Source organism: Neodiprion virginianus, chromosome 4, assembly GCF_021901495.1.
Source record: "Neodiprion virginianus isolate iyNeoVirg1 chromosome 4, iyNeoVirg1.1, whole genome shotgun sequence".
Lineage (NCBI taxonomy): Eukaryota > Metazoa > Arthropoda > Insecta > Hymenoptera > Diprionidae > Neodiprion > Neodiprion virginianus.
This window is the reverse complement of record NC_060880.1, coordinates 26,491,852-26,512,382: the sequence shown is the minus strand read 5'-3', so window position 1 is coordinate 26,512,382 and position 20,531 is coordinate 26,491,852. Positions and strand designations below refer to the sequence as shown.

The 20,531-nt window shown below is 44.0% G+C and overlaps 2 protein-coding genes across 3 annotated transcripts in view; both read left to right on the top strand.

Moving 5' to 3' along the window:
• Positions 1-1,385: 1,385 nt before the first annotated feature.
• LOC124301852 (odorant receptor 13a-like) lies at positions 1,386-10,087 on the top strand. Of its 2 annotated transcripts, XM_046757363.1 has the most exons (4): positions 1,386-1,533; positions 2,090-2,197; positions 9,306-9,461; positions 9,813-10,087. In XM_046757363.1, the coding sequence occupies exons 2-4, from the start codon at positions 2,129-2,131 to the stop codon at positions 9,879-9,881; spliced, it is 294 nt and encodes a 97-aa protein (XP_046613319.1). In that variant the 5' UTR covers positions 1,386-1,533; positions 2,090-2,128; the 3' UTR covers positions 9,882-10,087. The 2 variants fall into 2 exon arrangements, with proteins under 2 accessions (XP_046613319.1, XP_046613318.1); XM_046757362.1 differs by lacking the exon at positions 1,386-1,533 and having other exon boundaries at positions 1,839-2,197.
• A 6,336-nt stretch (positions 10,088-16,423) lies between these two features.
• Positions 16,424-20,531, top strand: part of LOC124302318 (neurogenic locus protein delta) — an 81,532-nt gene continuing 77,424 nt past the window's right edge. The window contains exon 1 of the mRNA XM_046758359.1: positions 16,424-16,507. Coding sequence (XP_046614315.1) covers positions 16,448-16,507 — 60 coding nt within the window. The 5' untranslated portion in view covers positions 16,424-16,447. The remainder of the gene's footprint in view (positions 16,508-20,531) is intronic.

The window sequence follows — 20,531 nt, the reverse complement described above, 5'->3', positions numbered from 1 at the left end:
TTATCACCCAATAAAAATGTAGGCGTTTGAAGGAACATTTTCCTCGTCAAGAGTAATCGCGTCAACAATTAGCGCGACACTTCCAAGTATGAGTTTCCAATCAAACAGTTTGCAGGTTTTCCAATTTTTAGCAGAGTTTCTCAGCAAATGCAACGACACCGTGCCAGATGATGAGTTCAAGGAGGACACGCAAGTTGGTCTTGATCGGTATGTCGCGTATGACCCGAACACGACAGTTATCAGCATTAAATCGGACCGTTGTACGGAGGTTTCCGGATTCCTATTTTCCACCCGAGTAATAATGACGTAATAAATTGCAAGGGTCCTCTCGACGCGCCTCCATTGTCCCGTTTCCACCCATTGAACCTGCGCCCATGCGACGTGCACGGAATATACTGACAAACGCAATAGGTGCAGGGCACACGCCTCTCCTGCACCCTCGCCCTCGCGTTTTGCCCTCTCCGCCAAATTATACCCTGCTCTCTTTGCATTATATGCTATTCCTTTTATCAGGAGCACGTTTACAAAGTGGCATCAAATTGCACGCCGTTTAATATGCTGAAAGAGAATTGCATTTTTATACCCTTTAAACTTTCAACATCCTCTCATAAATGTCTCTCTCCACTGTATCCCGGATATCAGAGTACTTTTAGTAGCCGCGACCAACTGCACTGCGGACGATCAGTAGGCAATTGTGCTTTCGAATCAACGTGGAAGAGTTCCATTCGTCGGATTCAAGTTAGCCGCACGTACGTGGCTTTCTTCTCTGTTGAACGTAATAACGTATACCAAAATCACAGAGATCGTGGTGAGAATTACTTATCAGTATACGTCGGAGTTAGGTTCACATATGTTCTCGAACTTGTCGGATAAAAAAAATTGTCGCGCATGTAAATCCAATGGATTATTTTTTCTTTACGATAGGTTTATTCCAGGGTGCTGGGGGGTGTTGTACGTGAATTAATTACGATGTGGTTTAAATTGGATGTGATATTGAAACTCTGGAGAGAGACGGAAGCTCCTCGACCGAACAGTGTTCAGGTTACAGATTTCCGAGACTATATTCGAGACGCAGCCGCCGGGAATTATACGGGATCAAATTTAACGCTATTTAACGCAACGTCAGTCCCACGCACGCACACGCGTATCCTGCACACGCCTCGCGGCATTCCCAATGGAATATTTACGAGCCTGGCAGTGTTTTCAACAGCTTAATAATCCCGTCGATCATCACGGAGGGTTGTTGCCGCTACGCGGCGGCCGGCGTCGAGACGCCCCCTGAAACACCGACGCCGGCAGTTCGCTGCAGAGGCGAGACGTGCGTCGGATACGTTGGGAAATTTCACACCTAATCAAAAAGCGACCGTCGAGCCGTTTTCTCTACGCGCTGTCTCATCCTGCGCCGTCGCTTTGTGTTATATGTGCTGCGTAATTGTATAATACCATAATACCTACCTTTTACGCACACGCGAACGTCGACTGCAACGATTTTGCCGTTACCAAGCGCTGATTCCAGATTAATCAAATCACACGGTATGCTCTTGTCTACGCGTATATATTATTCACCGACACGCACATATTATGCCGAACGGTTACCCGCAGCTGCCTTGCCTGCAACGAAACCGCGGGCGGTTCTCGAAAAGTCCTTTTTTTTTTCCTCTTCATTTTCTTATGTCTACGATGGGGCACCGCTGGGGAAAACTCAGCCTAATACGAAAAGGGTTCCTAATTTGGGAAGCTGCGATACAGCTGCTGCGCATTGCTGTATCATGAAATTGCCAATTAGTATAAAACCTAACGCTCGTGATATAACAGGCAGTGGAAAAGCCGCAGCGATACTTACACAATCGAAAATTGCAGTTTGATTAACTTATTTCAATACAGGCAAACACCGACGTGGTAAATTACGCAGTTGCGCAAAGGCGAGTACGCGATGAAAATTTTTCTTACACCTTTATGAAAACCTGCAATTCTCGTGATCGCGAAGTCTGTTCAGTACAGTATGGAAAAAATACAATACAGCCAAGGCAATGCTCGTCATTTTTCTGTTTCCGTCCGGTTCTCGCGTCACCGAAAACCCAAAATGCAGTACCTGGACTCTCGGGGATTGGACTTGGTGAAATACGTGATGTACATTCAGGCCGTCCTTCTGCAAATTTACATCTACTGCTCGCTGGGAGATGATCTTCTGACCGAGGTGAGTAAATGTATAAATCACTGTATAATTGACCCACCACATCCAAGGTACTTTGCCGGTCAATCGACTACGCCTCTTGGCAGTTTCGAATCCTGTTCAAACCGTTTTGGCGTTAAAAAATTGCAACCTCTTCTTGTACGAAATCAATCCATTTTACTGCTGGTGAAAGTCAGCGGTATCATTCGTATCCAATGCTGCTTGAATCGTGGAAATCACATGACGGAGTGTGATATTCATTGTTCATTTTTTTTTACTACTTTTGGTCAATTTTTAAAGTACTTCTACGTGTGTTTTTACATTTGTCAAAGTTGACAAATTACTCACCTATCCTCCTATCAAATTTTTTCACAACGCCGACCGAAGATAATTCACAGCGAGAATAAAGGAGCAGATTTTACTCACAACTTCAGGAAAAAAGGGACACGTCATGTTTTTTTTTTTTTGTAAAATATATATCGTAAAATGCGGATTTTACCGTAGAATCAGTGAAAACCACCGTGTGCAGAAGTCTTCTACATTTATAGTAAAAAATATGTTCGACGTGGGTATTTTTCACCAAAAAACCTGACGTGTCCCTATTTTCCTGCAATTTCGAGTAAAATCTGCTCTTTTTCTTTTCTTTGAGTACAAATCCCACGCGTACAGCCTCGGTCTGATCGGCAGGCATTCTCGCCCAACTCACACTCGCACGTTAACGATGCAGGATCTGCATCACCGCTCCGAAAGATCTTATCGCGCGTTGCTCGTTACTTTAGCGTGGTGACGTCAGCGACGACCCAAACCCGAGCACCTGCCGCAATGTTGTTTTCCGAACCTCAATTTCTCTCGCCGATTCACGAGTCAGTTAGGGCCGAGAAGACAGCGTTGAAATTAGGCGGATACGTCGCAGGTATCGTTGCGGGTGTCCGGTATAATGGCAATGGAATTGAGCGTGCGCGTGCGGCACCGTTAGAGCTGTGATTCCGACGATTCTCTGTTTGGAATTTTCAATTTCAACACCGATTAATTTCTCCACTTGTAACTTGTACACCTGTATGATTAAATGCGAATCGGCACTCGGACGGACATGCCGAGAGAGTTATACGGTACCCCGTGAATTTATATCTACACGATTATAGATGAGCATTTACCGAACCATGTAACCGGCAGCGGCGATAGGTAGAAATTGCTGTGCGATGAGCAACAGGAACGTGTGACCTATTCCCTCCGCATCTTCGTATTTGCGTATTCACCCACCGACACATACCTAGGAACGTAAATTCCCCGTGCAGTCGGAGGCTTACAGGTGTTCCATCCTCATCTAGCTCAGCTCACCTTAAAAACTACACTCACACCGCGTATCGCAGTCTCACGATGCGTGCGAGACGATGATCGGTGAAATCGTTTGCGGTACGTAAACTTGTCGGAAAATCTGATAGTTTAATTGCAGTGGCGTAACATCGTGGTCAGCCTTATTATGCACGTACAGCCATCTCTGTCCTGTTACGGTCGTAGAGATAGAAATCCCAAGTAGCGGTTGCATATACGTATATTCAGTAATTATACGAGCCATCTTATGATACGAAGAAAATCACCGTCACGAATCGGGCGTATTAACGGAAGGACAAAAGGAAGCACGAATATATTTTATATTAATATTACCGATGTCTAACGAACCTTGGTCCATTCCGATCTTGGCACTCGGTAAGTCGTCCGTGTGTCGCGGCAATTTGTTCACAGCCCGCAATATCGTGTCGGTGTAATTTAAGTAACGGTCTCGCCTTTGCGGGGATCATTACTCCGCCATTGTTGCGAGATTTTGAAAACTCGAGAATATTGAGCAGAAATAAATTCCCGCGCTCCCCCAGTTACGAGGAGGGGATTGTTTTATTTTCTTTACTTATATTCGTGGCGTGCACGTATTTCTCGACAGAAAATCAACTGACCGTTTCGAGAAGAACAATCCGATCACGGTGAGGATAAATCGAGAATCCGCGATGGCTCGGCGCGCGTTTCGAGTGAGAAAACCGTCGGCCGATTAGCGAAAATGAATGTCCGTAGCCTTCGGTGTCGGTGCAGCACCTTCGCTAACGCGGTGCTGAATTAATGTATTCCATCCGCCTGCTTCGACTCGCGTTACGCTACTTTATCACCTTTCGATTGCGGATTTCTTAGCTCGTTAATTACGACCTCCTTGCACAGTCTATTACCGATGATGACACGCCGGGCATTCGATCGCCTCGATTGCATCCGTGGGTGAATAACAGACGGGATGAGTTACTTGCGCGGCCGTGAGCCGGAGATATCAGTTTAAGCTCAAGCCAAGGCTCGCGCCGTGCCATTTAATTAACCCGGCGTTAAGACTAAGCAGATATTCTAGCCTCTCGGAGCCACGGGGACATTACTTTTCCAGTGTCCCCTTAGGACAGGCACTGTGCACAAACGATATTTATGTATCGGCCTCCGTGCGTCCCGTGATCGGTTTACAAGTGGCAGTCGTGCCGAATGATCATTCCGGCTTACCGAATAGGTATAAACATCGCGATGCGAGAATAATGGCCGTTACATGTATCCTTATACCGTATTCCGCGATTAAAGTTTATTACTTTTAAGCCGTAGGGGCACCCCTCTGTCTGTGTAATAATACGCGATTATATACGGAACCCTTTATCCTCGGTCATTGCCGTTTCGTTTGTGTCAAACGAAATTCCCGGATACTTTTTCGTTTTATCTTATACCTTGCACGTAATCTCCGAGTAGGAAACTTTGAATCGTTCGTTTATTACGCGTATACACCTGCAACGGTTTATTTAACGACGATATTTTCCTCCGTCGCCGCGGTCAATATCGTATAAAAGTTTTTAAGTATCGCTACCGGTACAACAATGTCACGTTCATTGCGCGTCTTCACGCGCCTTGCAGACACGCCACTGCGCAGGGCTTCGTAGCTAATTACCCTTTTACCCTGCAGGAAATTTGACGATTGTCAACTAGCGTGGTCGCACTACACGTCCTCGTTACGATTATCGCTGTCATTCCTCACTCCTTGAGGATGTCCCGAGTTCGTCGCGACGCCCCAACTCACCAACGAATTGCCCACGGTTCCACTCTACGAACCTCCGGAATCATTATCGTCGTCGAAATTCTCAAAGTCCGGAGGACGTCGCGACGCCTGTCTGTGCCGTAGGCGTTGGTTTTTTCCAGTTTTTGGTACGGGCTCTCGTCGGAGACCGGATGCAGACGAATCACCGTTCGAATTCACCGGCGAACCGCGTCGCACGATCCTCGGCTGCTTGTAATTATATATACGCTTACTGTAATGTTTCATTCCCTCTAATTGTTAGTAATTACGCAACTACTCTGCCGTCACGATTATTCGTCGCCGTATGCTCGTTGTTTTCGTGGTTATTTTTTTCCTGCTTTTTATGTCTTTTATTACATTTTTGTTGCGTTTTTCATTCTATTATTTAAATAATATACGCGAGGCTGCCCGTTATATAGTGTCATACGCACGCGACAAAGATCACGGCCGAAACTGTGCCGCTTGTTGCGCCTGGCTGTGAAAAATTAATATAATAAATTACCGCTTATGCTCACGTTGATTGCACCGAAAATAGTACTCTCGTCTGAGTTTAATTCCCGCATTTTTATACCTACTGAATTCACGTTGTTTCGTAACGCTCTGGAGTTGAAATTCCATGCTCGAGCTATATTCTTTATTTTTATTTTAATATTTCGTGTGAACAACTGATTCGGAAACTTTCCTCGTACAACTTGTACTGTTTCGTTTCGTGATTTTTCATCAACGGTCATAGATTTTGAAAAATATTTTAATATGTTCCTCAAAACATTTGTTACTTTCTCATTTAAACAACGGAGCAAATTCTATACACTATTTTTAAACGCAGTTTGGCAGTTTGGACACAATCACATACTCGACTGACTTGTGTGTCAGGAAAAACAATTCTCATCATCTGATTTACGCGATGATTTTAGTATCAAGGTACCCAAACAGAATGGAATTGTTTATTTTTTTTTATTTTTGTCCTTATTGAGCAAAATTGACACGACTTTTCCTTTGACCATACGTGGCACTGACAGTCACGAGGTTAATATAAATTATCATACAGTTTCATGTTATGAATATTTATACGGAGATGAACAAGATAACACTAGTAACGAGAAAAGCTCTTCAATTATGGTTTAGAACATTTTTTCAACGGTACAGGAGTCGAAAAAATTTCCTCGTGAAATTTTAATGTTTAATAGTACGATTTGTACTTTGATAACCTCAGAGAGCCTTAGGAATTGAAAAGCGCGCTTCGAAAGTGAAATTCAAACATTTTCCATGTCTTTTCACAATCCTTCGCGAATCTTTTGCAGAGCAAGCCTTACATGCATCAATTTGACATCGCGATAATTTATCACCAAGCCATATTAAAAACCGTGTGTTTCCGAAGAAGGAATCTCCAATAAATCGGATGGTTTAAATTGATTACGATATGCGAAGGAAGTATTTTTTTCCCACCAGGTTGCTTTTGGTTGGAAATTTTCCCATTACTGCAGATTTCAATCGGTTCAAGACTATCAACAAATTGAAACGATTGCGACCATTGACCGTCGTGAAAAATGATGCGACCGATTTAAAAATTTTCTCTTCCACCGTAGAACGGTTCACCAACCTGTACATCGACCTTGGTTGATTCTAAGATATTTCCTTAATTAAAAATTGGTCAAACCGCATCTCTTCGGGTTTGAATTTTCTCCGTCGTAGGGCGGTTGGAAAACGGTTGTGAAAGTTCGTGCCCCGCACCACCCTGTATATCCTAGTTCTTCGAGAGCGCTGCAGTAACGATCGACCGAGTTCCCTGCGCCGGAGAAAAACAACTTGAACGCGAAAGGAGGAGGTCGGGGATGAGGCGGCAAGTGGGTGGTGGAGGGGAGGTGATTAGAGGATCGAAACGATACGATACGCGACTATTCACCAATTACGCCAATTACAATTACGGAGAGTCATGTGCGGCGACGCCGACGGGAAGACAGACGGGCCGTGTGCCGTGTGCGTAAAGCGTGCAGAATCGCACCCCGCCCACGTTTCGCTCCCTTTTCCTCTTCGCCCCTTCCCTCTCGTATTATCTCCCTCCTTCTCTCTCCACCCTCGCCCCCTCGTTCCAGACTCACACTCGCTCATTCTTCAATTACTTGATCGTTCGTTCCCGACGAAGCGGCGGAGTGCGGATTGCAGTCCGTCTCTGATGCCTACAGAAATGCGTGGTCTTCGAGCCTTACGGAGAAATTTCAACCGTCCATACGTTCATCGAGATCTCAAGCTGCGAGAGGAAGTTACGCATTTTATGGAAATTCGTATCCGATATTTTCTTACATTTTTACACGCGATCTGTCTGATTCACCACCGCGATGAGCACATTATGTATGTTACGTGCGTTTGGACCGTTATAACAGGTGTAAATTTTACGTTTCCCGACTTGAAATTGGGGCAATTTCTTTGAAACTATTTTTCCTTATACATCGTGTACGATATCGACAGATTTTCACACCATTCATTGTCGATGTCAACGTCGTCGACTTGTGCAACGAACATTGACTCGCGGTATCGGACGGAATAATAAGCACGTATTTTCTCTGTCAGTCGTCTGTGACGAATTGGGCGACGATCAGATGTGGGAATAGAAGAGAGACGGTTATAGAGGATTGTCCGAAGCCAGAACGAAATTCATGAACGAACGAACGAGCGGTGATCAGCTCGCTGCGGAGCATTAATCCTTAAATGTGCGAACAGCATTTTACTTTAGTCTGTAATTACGTAATATACCGAAAGGAAAGATCAATGTCCTTCCAGACACGCGATGGGGAATGGAAGGAAATAATATCCTCTTTCCAGACACCCGGTAGACCGGAAAAAACCGTGTACGTTGCCAGGTTCGAGGTGCCGAGTGAAAATCGTAAGTATAGCTGCGATACTTATTGCCAACTCCGGGCATTTTCCTCGTCGCATTTTTCCTTGTTCGCGAATGTCCTGCGACGGCATCCTGCCGACCCTTTTGCAGACCTTGTCACGCACGTGATGGTAAATAATATCCACACCGCATGTCGTTGGGCATTCAGGGTTTTACGTACGCGTTACTTTACATGTACGCACCAAGTTTCCCATCTGAAGAAATTACTTTTGTCCATTTCGAATACGCAATACTGTTTTTTTAGCTCTTCCAACGAACTGTTCATTATACCGGTAGGGGTTCAGTCCCTTTGCAAAAAATCTTTCACCCTATGGTTATTTTGAAAAAACGGAAAAGAACCAAGGTCTTGAATTGCTCCTATGAAAAGGTTTTACTTTCAACGCGTTCTTTTCATTCGTTAACCTTTTTCAGTTTTTGTTTCGAAAGGAAGAAAGCAGAATTGCGGGGCAAAAACGAACGCTCATTGTCAGATGCGTTTATCTTGTGCTCTTCATACACCTGTAGCCACAGACGCATAACGCGTATGCCTGCATGTTGAAGAACGTTTTTATGATTGTGAGATCAAAAAATGGGACCAAAACCCAACGGGTATTGTCGGCCATTCAGCCCGAGTTTTAAAAATTGACTAAAAATTGAAACAGGTGAAAAATTTCGCAATTCTAATTGTAAGTCTAGTTTTTAAACACGATAGATTTCATTTCATTGGAGTGTTAAGGTTACGCGGATAATGAATTCATTGTCGACATATCTTCCGGCACGGTTTCACTCAGACGCGTGTATTAAATGTATACGAATCGTTGACAATACAATGCTATTCCACTAGAATCAACTTTCCATAGCCATTCGATTCCCTTAACGCAATGCACAGATACAACTGCAAAAGTAATTCCAGTGCAGAGCGTGGTTGATTGAAATTAACTCGAATCTGACGAACCGCAGGAGATTTTTCCGCACCGCATTATCGTACTGCAGAAATGCATCTGGATGATACAGCGCGCGATATATCGCAACCCAAGTATTGCAAGACCGATAAAATCGCGAACCTTGTGTCCAGCCTCTCGCTCATGTCCGCCGTATCGGCACCCGCAGTTCCCTCGTTCCGACTATCGCTGCAACTTAATCTTCGAGGAATGCCAATTGCGTGTGTACAGAGCACCAAGGTTGGACAGGCTGCCTACGAATGTCCTTGGACGAATTTCTCAACGTCCGTGAAGAGCTGCCTCCTGGTGATGACCATGCGCTCTCAGCAACCGCTGCTCATCACTGCTGGGAACTTCTACGTCATGTCCATGGAGAATTTTGCCGCGGTTCGTGACGTTTCGTTATAACTTCTTGACAATTCTTGTCAAAGCTCAGGGGATGCTTTCGGCAGTCAGATTCAGTATCCGCGTGGTCGAAGAAGCCGCGTGTTCCGATTTCTCACGTTTCGACTGTTCTAGTCCCACACTTTGGTTCTTGCCACTTGCACAACGTGACCCGACGGAAGTAGACGTTATAATACTCGCGGTAGGCGTGCCTTGCAACGCCATCCTTTCCATGCAGTCATCCTAGGTATCTTACACGTTAACAAACGTATACCTACGGGACCGTAGAAATTAAGGTCTTGCCACGCGGATTACGGTGTGGAACAATACCTGATATTCTTTGCGCTATTGCAGATTCTCAAGACTTCGCTTTCCTATTTGTCGGTGCTTCGCGCGATGTGCGACGACGGCCTTTCGGAATGACACGAAATACGAAGCTCACGTCTCTCAACGATGCCGATATTTTTCTTCGCTTTATAACTGACCTCAACTCACAAATCTAGTGCTTTGGAATTTCATTCTGTACTGTAATCAGTAGTTTAACGCATCGCTATACGTCGCTTGCATATATCAGTACTGATAATCTTAGGATCTTAAAATCTTATTCGAATATAATAATTATTTCTGAATATCGTGTTATAAGCTCAGACTGAAGAAAAATGTTCTGTAAAATCGATGAAAGTTGTTCTATATTTTTCAGTAAAATATTTCAGTCAGTTGACCGTCGTGTTGTGCGCAAGTAGATTTACTTTGGTTTGTGAAATTTAATAATACGTATGTGATCGATGTGTGAATAGGCTGGGATTTGATTGTAAAATTAGGGGAAATAATATGTTAGTTTGATGTGCACAAGTCGAGGTTGAACTGCGGTTTGGTAGAATGAAACGTTTGAGCAATTAGGAAATGGTATGTTGTTATTTTACTGAGATCCGAAGTCACAGATTCTAAATAACTATTGATATACACGGGTCGAAAGTTGGAATGAACTTTTATAAAAGGGTGTCTCAATTTCGTTAAATACTGGAATACGTAATCCAACCTTTTCTCGAAGCGGGTGTGTTTATAAGGAAAAATGTTTCGAGTCAACGTTCGCGACGCTCGTTGAATAACGCAGGAGTCTTTATTTCCAAATAGCGTGGATGACGTAGTCGGCTTTGGATTCTTTTACCCAATTCCCACCATTACGTGCCGAGTTACGTGCTCTGCAGGGAACGATGACAGAGCGAGAGAATGAGAAGAAACAAAACGAGGCGAACCGAAGTGAAAGAGAGAGGGAGAGGGAGAGGGAGAGAAGGAGAGAGAGAGAGGAAGGTACCGGGAACACGTATCACCCGGTCGTTACCAATTTCGCAATTCGTATGCGCGACACGCACGATTTTTAAAATCAAGTCAAAGACTTGCCTTTCCGCTCCCGGTTCCATCTTCAGTATTCTCGGGACATAAACCAAAAATTTCTCTACATCCGATCGATGTCGAAGTTCGGCCAAATTATAATATCGGTTGTATCTCCATAAACGAATAGCTTGTGCGGGAAGAGGGAGGGGTGGATTAGTAACTAACATTATGCGTCATTGTTAATTCTCTACAGAAATGATAGGAATTTACATAGGCAGGTGACTTGCGCATTAACTATATTTATTTTATTTTTTTTGCTGTATACTGCTTTTCTCGCCTCTGAGGAAATCATTACAAGGTTTTGTTATGCGTTTGTCCTGGATTGTCGAGACGCCGATTACTCGCATACTTTGAAAAGAAGAGTTTGCAAACTCGGGTAGCCTTAGAAAGATTCAGAACGATGGTTCTTTCATATGTCTAAAATACAAAAGCTTCCCTCTTCTCGTCGAGGTTGAAGTTTCAAATGCGTTTTATTGCTGATAGAAACTAGCTAATTAGGAGAAGAAAAAACTGTCAACTTGTGCAAATCCGAGTGAGTCACGATATCACGGGTGGGTCTAATTTCTCCAAGAAATGTGTTCTAAACTTTTCCAATTTTGATTCAGCTTGCTGGGAACCCATAGATTGATGATATAATTCTGTAATACAGGACGTGGCATTTAATCAACGCAAAAAAGGGCTTCAGAAGTTCTTTCACCGTGTAAATTGGTTGTATTATAAAATTGACCAATATTCGTTGGTACGGATCACTATAATCGAACAATGTTTACGGTCAGTTCGGAAAATTGGGTATCGAATAGTGTTGGATTAACATCACAGAGTGTTAGTCTACAACAATTCACGCTGCATTTTTCTTACGATCTAGAAATAGTGAAATGAAGCGACAATATGCGGACTGACTTGAAACTAGGGAGTTAGACTTTCGATTGAATTCGCTTCTTTGGAACTCTACATCCAGTAGATGGTACTTCGCATTTCTAATAAAGTGTCAAACTACTATCGAGGTTCGGCGTGAAAGCTAAATCGGATGGTATTCTCCTCTCTCGTAGAGACGCGTTACATGTGAATTCACTGTATGCAATGCAGATGAGCCGATGAGCAAGGCTCTGCTCGGCGTGTAGAAGAGGTCTAGAAACGAAACGTTAGATGCACCGAGGAGCCGAGGGTTCGAGAGCCGACGATGCGGCGTCTAAGGTTGTTGGCGGCGGGGCAGCGAGCGTACTTCCTGCGGTGACCGGAAGTCGCGACTCAGTGAGATCGGAGCCCGTGCAGGAGAGCCTCGACCGACGCCGAGGGGTTCGTGCTAGAGTAACTTCGCCTTGGTCGTCGCCGATTTAGGCACACTGTAATACGCTGGATTTTATACTCGCAACCTGTATGCGCCCATGGGCGTCGAGTCCGAGGCATTTTCAATTTTCCGACAAACCCAGTCTAGTTGCAACGTGTGGTATCTGAGACATTTTTAGGACACGAAAGTTACGTCGGATTCCATTTTCATTCTAGGGAATAATTCGCAGGTCACTTGTTTTCTCTTCTGATTGGAAAAGGTCAAAAAGGTGTTTTGCGACGCCATCGCGCCACCCAAAACCGAAATTCATCGAAAACAGTGAAATTCAGTCGCATATAACTTCTGTAATTATCGTTTTTAACGGATAAGAAAAAATACGACCCAATTATCTTCAAGTGACGATTATAATCGTGCGTAAATCACAAGATAGACTTTTTTCGTTATTATAGATTCCGAGGACTAAACACGTTCGTTAAAAGTTCTGCTTATAAAATTCAGCAAACGAGTTTGATCTAAGACGTGATTGCGGAAATGAGTCGATCAAACGATGAGCTGTCCGGTGGAATGGTTACAATTAAATTTTCAAGCCATAAATTATTCAATAGTTACCGATATTTTTGATTTCGTTTTATTACTTTCGCTTCCTGTCTCTCTGATTTTAGTTTTGCAGATTATCGAAATAATCTACAATCTATCGCCGTGTCACACGCTACTCCATTACCATTTACAGTGATAAATTGACGAATGAATCAATTATGGCGATAGGTGATTACACAAGTTTCTCTCATCGTTCCGCGCACGGAAAGCCATCAAGTTGCCATGCATTAGTGTATTTCCGGGGCTTCGATTCAACGTTCGTATAAATCTCCGTGCGGAAATAAAATTTTCGAGCAATCCAATCCTGATCTCTTTTTTTCTTAAATTTTCCACGAAATCAAAATTATACCATAAATAAGTATTCCAACCATTAGAAACTGGATAGCAAATCACCTCGTCGTTTGGAATAAATCGTTCAATGAAATTGAACAAGTTCTATTTTTCAATCTTGCATCTACCTAGTAACAACTTCGCAGTAATACCAGAAGTGGAGCCGACTTGAATCGATTCGTACTGAATTGTTCCAGCCATCCTCGCAGGCTTGTTAATTTGAACTGAGATCGATAAAGCGACTCGAAGTAAGGCAGGGCCAACGAAGCGACTCCTCCCAGTGTCAGGAGCCCAACTCTCGGCATATATTTCATCGTATACAGGGTATTCAGAAAGTCACTGTGAAATAGCGAGTTCTGTAACTCGTTGTAGCTTTGTGAAAAGAAAGAATCATCGGCGGATCGCACGATCGTTTTGGTAGTGTACGGGAGAATCGAGCTTCCCGATAAGGAAATACCGCCACAGTCTCGAAGTTTGAGAAATTCGGAACCGCCTGTGAAAATGTCGGAACGATTATAAGACAGGATTGAATTAGCGCGGCTTAGGCAACGGATAAACATTTGTCGGTTTCAGCGTGTGGTGTTGACTCAATTTGAAGCGATGAATTGCAGCTTTCTGACCCTCCGAATTACGGTCTTATTATGCTCACAGATAAGTCCAACGGCTTTACAAGGCGGGCCTGATCTCGAGGGCCGATTTTCTTTTAAAATTCCATTCACACCGAGCGAACCTTTGTATCGCTTTCTATGGATCACCGCGTGTGAGTACCAAGTGGGCACCTAACTTATACCCACCTTTGAAACATTTCAAAGACGATAACAGACGAACACGGGGACTGAGTGCAGGACTTTTTAGCTCCCAGCTTCGTGACGGCAAAGTTGTTGTCTACCGACGTACGCGCCTTTCTATGCGAGCAATCGTCATAGCCACCTTACACGAACGCTTGCGGGCACGTGATTGCTTGTTTATTTTTCCCTGTTCATGAACGAGCGACCGATTCTAACAGAATCAAATCTGTTATTGTACAGAATGTATCAATTAGTATTTAAGCCGCATCAGTTTATTCGATTTACGCGCCCAACCGGGCGTGAAATACCATTTTTTCTTCCTCAATCTGTCACGCATAAACGTTGGAATCTGGATGGCTCGAAATGCTTTCCAGCCGTACCATGTTCTCCATCAGGTGGCGATATCAGGTGCGTCGCTTTTTTATATCAAAACTGAAATCCGAGATCCCGCCCACCTGCGGGGGTGTCGTTAAAAAGCCCGGACTGCCTCCCTTCGATTCAACGTGCTTTTCGAAATCACCGTTCAATCGCCGATCAACCTCTCAACTTCGCTTTTCCTTTTTTCATACCGATTCACTTAAACATCCTTGTTTACAATTCCAATTACGTGAATCATACAAATTTCCTTGCCCAGAAGATAACTAGTGTACAAGAAGGATCGTAAAACCGACTATTCTTCTATTGTCCGAGTAATTGTGAGACGGTTGTAAATTCGATTCACGATTGATACGCAAGATACAAAAAAAAAAAAAAAAAACGACACGCTGACCTGATGTCGGTAGCGTAAATGTACACAAGGAAATCTAATTCCCATTCAATTCTAAGACCGAATAGGTTAAATAGTACCGGAACACAATTTGACCGTCGATCAGGTAGGTGTACATCGTATAATGCATACGCGTTGAAGAACGAATGATATAATTTATTCCTGAGCATAATATACGTGATGGAATTCTTTCTTCCCATTCGATTCTCGGCATCTGTGTACAATGCATTTCTCTCCACGATAATGGGATAGAATTTATCGGGGTCAGTTCCCCGTCAAAGTGGGGCTAAACAAGACATTCACCTCTTCTCTCGACTTCGACCGACTGGCAGCCGTCTGTCCCTGGACCCGGAGTGCAGCCTGTAAACGAAGCAAGTACACATGGGTCTCTTTCGCGGCCATCTGCTGCTGATGTCGTGACACCTGAAATTTATCGAAGTTATATGGAGGAAGGTGCGGCGCGTCGTTGGATACCCGACTCTCAGCCGCCTGTGGAGCACCATCGCAGGTTCATGTACCTTTACCGATGGCTCTAGTATTACCTTGATTAACGCTGCCCGCTTGACCACTTACAATTAGGTCCGACGAGCCGAGGAGCATCACGGTGAATATCAATACTTGATACTGGTTTTTAGGATGCTGTGAGAAGAGAGATTGTCAAATATGTATATTCGAGATCGGGTACTCGATAGTATATCTCGATACTTTTTTACCACCAATTATTATCGGAAACAACATTCACGCGCACGCGAAACTACCTTCAATTTTTATTTACCAAAAATAAAGAAAACGAAACGTCCACCGACTCACGGCACAGTATCAGCTTTTGGGGATGTAAAACGCGTAACCACTGTAAATTCGGAATGATGCAAGATGGTCACTTACTAATCGTGCATCGTGATACGGTCTTGTTTACATTTATTGGGGCACAGACGAGGAACGATTCGAGCCGACGCTGTGATGGAATGTCAACAACAGCTGAGATGTATGTTCAAGTTACGTCAGTCGGTCAGTAATCGTCGCGACGCTGGTAGAGTTCGATCCGTCAAGTCTTGTCGGAATCGAAGTTAAGTCGGGGAGTGAATCTTCGTCACTCCGGCTTGTTTAACGGTTAACTGCCCAACAAGTGACTTTGGGTCGTCGATTCATGTTCGATGTAGGCTCTCTTTCCACAAAGCGATGCTAAGAGGTTCAGAGTATTTTTCAGTCTTAAACATAATTGGAACAAAGTTGGTTGTTATATTCGGTTTGTTGAGAGTTCGAGCGTATTTAAGTGAAATTGATCCACGGTGCGACGATTGGAAGAAAGTAACGAAGAGCGCAATCGTGTTGAGTTTTGTTTAAAACTCATTGAATGTTTATGCGCAGAGATCATCGTGCAGAAAAATTTCGAAGCAGTTAAATAACGTCAATATTTAGCGACAGTGACGATTACCATGCCTTCTCACTGACAAAGGACGACTTTAAAGAGGACGTGAAGGTAGAATAAAACTCTAGTGTACGAATATCAGTTGCGTAATCATGATTCAGTCAGGATGGTGGTAATAAAATGACAATATCAAGAGTGATGATCGTGACATTATGTTTATTTTTTAATTCAAGTTCACGTTCAGACATTATCACGGATTAAAATTCGATCGTTGGTGGTACAAATATCCGAAAAGATTGTTCCTTTCCAAAATCAGTGGTTTTGAAAGTGCGACGATCATCTATATTACGCGTGAAAGAGTGAAGTGGTCGAAGCAAACACCCGGAAATGACTAAACTGCAACACGGATCTGACAATGAAGGAGGGAACGTCTTCGGATGGGTCTCTAGTATCTGGATGGTCGAGGATTCACGCTCTCTGCTTGTTCTTCCCACTTCTTTCGCCTCGACGAGTCTAGTGAGTATTATACATATGTGCATGTGTGTACCTTATTCTTGAGTCATCCTCGAGGTATTTTTTACGGAAACGCGCATTTCCTTGGACAGTAAGGTCTTCGGTAACTTGCGTCTGTCTTCGGTAATCTTCGGCACAGTTACTCGAGTTGCGCTCTTCGTTTCAAGCCTATTTCGTACCGTTCAACTCGTCGCTCTATCGACTCGTTATTATACGTGTATGAAATTCTGCGAAGAGACCAACGACGCAGCAAACATCGCGGTACGAGAATAGAAAAAAATTTGTGGAAGTTCAGCGTTGTTTCACATCACATGTTTATATTTGGCACTTCGGACGAACGGAAGCGTTTATTTATAAGCCAATAAATAGACACCCCTTCTTAACTCATTCATCCTAAATTTAACTGAGACGTCGTAATATTAAGACAAGAAATCACATTCATATTCAAGCTAGCATAGAATAATTAAATTCCTCTTAGTTTTGCACAAATAGCCTGTGAAGTTTGATCATTATAAAAGTCAGCGAACGACGGTTTTCCCTACTTTGTACGCAAACCTGAATGCCTTACTCTATACAATCCTTACCACTTTTCACAAGTGAAAAAGAAAATGTGCTGGCTGTATTACTTTTATGTCGTCACTAAATATGACACAAAATGCAGGTACTCTTGAAGTTTGAAGAGAAACAAATAATTTATTTAAAAATTGGAACGAATGCTGCCGGAAAAAGGCTTCGTTGGCCAGTTTGGTAGCAGCAAACCAGATTATCGATCAATTTGATATCAATATCTGAAATGTAGGCTATAATCCCGAGACTTGGTATTACAGAGGTAATGAGATACGGTATTGCAGGCAACCACAATTGACAGAGCGTATCAAGGTCTTCTGTTTATAAAGTACCAGCTATTTTGTTCATTCAGGATACTCGATTGCCGTGCCATGCCGTTTCTAAGCTCGCTTTACTCGATTCATTCGACCATTGTTTCGATGGCTAGCCGTTTTCCGTTTCCAACGGTTAAGGTTTCCCCCAGACGGATTCGAGGCAGAACCTCCGGAGCTGGAACACCTGGGCGACAAAATTCGTAAAGGAAACCCCGCGATAATTGATATCACGCGTGCTGGATAAAACACGCGGTTTCAATTTCCTCGAGCAGCTACACACGTACCGCATATTGTAACCTGGACATTAAAAGCTGCTTCAACCTCGTTCTCGAGTTCGCTGCACTCGACTATCTTCCACTACACCGTTTCCTGGTAACTTTTCATTCGCGGTATAATTTAATTCCACCTCACGGTTGAAACCGCGTAAGAAGGCGTGGATTTTCATCCACGCAAACCTTCATTTTTCCCGATCGCGTTTCCGGATTCAACTTATACACAGCTTCCTGGAGCTCGCGCGACATCCTGTTTCCAAGATTTCGAATCCCCTTCAGGAATGCGTCCCGAACACCTGGACGCCCAAAGTGTCCAAAGAAAGCTGCGAGTGCCCGCCGTGCGATATCCGAAGTGCGATAAGGAGACAAGGCACAGTTAGGCCGCAGGTACGCAAATGGAGAGAGAAATGGTGACAAAAAATAGCTCTATACTCGACAATCAGCCACAGACAGGAAGTCTAATTTGTATTTTCCTGCCAGCCTCGCCGGCCCGGGGAACTTTTATATACCTACATGGCACATCGCGTCCTGGAAGGGTTACACGTCTGGACATTTCGAACCTGCCTAATAAATATAACGACCCAGCTTGCGTCGCCGTTCGTATAATTACGCCTGCCGCATGTGCCTTACTTCGCGTTACGTAATACGGGAAATCATTCCCACTCGCATTGCGCGTACATTGTAACAGTGCACTTATGAGTATTTTGGTCCGTTCACGATGGGACATCTCCGCGAGTTCGATTCCCATTTCCGTCTTTCGTTTTTAACGAAAGTACGAAAATGTTATGCATCCATAACGCGGGGCTGGATCCAGTGGCTAAGTCTCTCTTTTCGCACAAACGCACGCCGATTCGCACGTACGTACGTTCGATATCTCACGTGTTGAACTCTCTCTTCGTTATGATATCCCTGAAGCGCCGTTTCGTCGTTCCGTACGGTTCTTCGCGCTTGTACTTTCGTTCTGTTTCGGTGGCGATGAAATGCACTGCTGCCGACCCTAATGATCCTCCCGCTTCTCCATAGCCAACGTTATACCGCTCGATGCACGCCTCCGTATCTACACCACTCATACGCGTATACGCCGAGAGACTCTCAAAGTAATAAACCAGGGGCCATTAAAGAGATCCTTGCCAACGTAATACATACGCTTGGATCTAACGTATCGTCTGGCCCATACCGTGCGGGAGATTACGGCTAACGATGATACAAATTTCACCTGATTAACACAATTAATTAACGGGCATTGTTTATTTTCTTGAATAATGAAAAGAAACGTTGTTGAATAAACGACGGTCACCGAATGCCTACCATTGGTAAATTAATTTCAGTTTCAGAAAACGCGCGATCGTCGTTCAAATGTTTGGTCTATTTGAAGAGAGCGAAAACGGCATTTATACACTGGTCGTTTTCATCATCTGTATTGGATAATTTAGGGGAGTCTCGCCGTGTGTGTTGTTCGGTATTCGAGGGCGTGTATACCGCATAGTGTTAGTTCGATCGTGTCCAAAGAGTCCTTTGGCTTCCGGTTGGCGACGCCTAGACCACCCAGCCACCGAAAGTAGGTACCCTTTTGTAAAACGACACCTGTGGACTGATCCCTAGTGATCAGAATTTTCCAGATTTCAAATCGGTGAATACACACGAGGTATCAAACATCGGTTCGGTCCGGCGTCAAGTGACTTATAATTTGAGAAATGTATCATTTTTTCACTTCAATTTATGTTCATAATGATCCACAAATCGGTGAAAATTCGATATATTCTCGCAATTAAGACCGCAGATATTTGGACGTGTTCGCATATCTGGGCCTGGTGATATTCAAGTTTCACTTCCCGGAGTCGTTGACTTTTAAAGAGAGAGAAGTGACCCTCCTCGATTACTGTAATTTGGGTGTCTGGGTAATTGGGCGCCTCGGGCTTCTTCGCCACGCGGCGACGCGTACCTATCGTCGTTTAAAATTCGGATTCTACAAGCCATTGAATCGGAGAGATCATTCGGACAAATGGATAATCGTTCCTCGACTACGTTAGAAAATTATTCCCAATTCAACGATCCTTATATATCACGCGAATCGTACACGGACCAGACTAGTCCGAACCGATTCTCTAAGCTGCAGGGCAAAATCTTCACCAATCGGATGTACCAATGTTTAACCTAAATATTTACCCTCCGTTAGGGAGACGACTACGGGATCGCTTCTGTCCTAAGACGCTACTTGATCTCGAGCGGTGTTCGAAGCCACACAAAGATACGAGCCACTCGAGAAGTCGATTGTTTGCTTACCGGAAGTAGAACTTTGCCGACAATTCATACATTCAGGTGAAAGGAAAGTGGAAGTGAAATCCAGATGGCCGGTATTACGTACCTTATTTTCGAGTGTGTTCGGCTCAAGTTTTACCTTCGGATGCGTACACATACCGCTTCTTTGCGAGAGCTGTTTACTCTATCTCTAAGATACCCATTCCTCTCTCGACCGCAAGATTGAAAGAAGAAGAAAGAAAGAAAGAAAGAAAGAAAGAAAGAAAGAAAGAAAGAATGAAAGGCCAGGAATAATATCTACTCCTGGAAAGAAAAGGGAGATCGGGTTGACCGGCTAAATACCTAGAGATCAGGAAATACGTGTAAGGGACACTCGGGGGAATAAGGATAAATCCTTGTCGTCGTCGAGGTGGGACGAAAGGTGGCGCGTGGCACTGGATCACGTGGTCCCTACGAGGCCAAGAAATCGAGGCAGACTTTTTCGAAGACATCACGTTCGGCGGAGGAACGCCGTGCAGCAGCTCTCCTCTCCGTTTCATGGTTGTCGCCAGATGTCTGGGTGCTTCCAGCAGCTGCAACCACCTTCGTCGTCGTTTCCCTTCCCTTCTTTCCTGC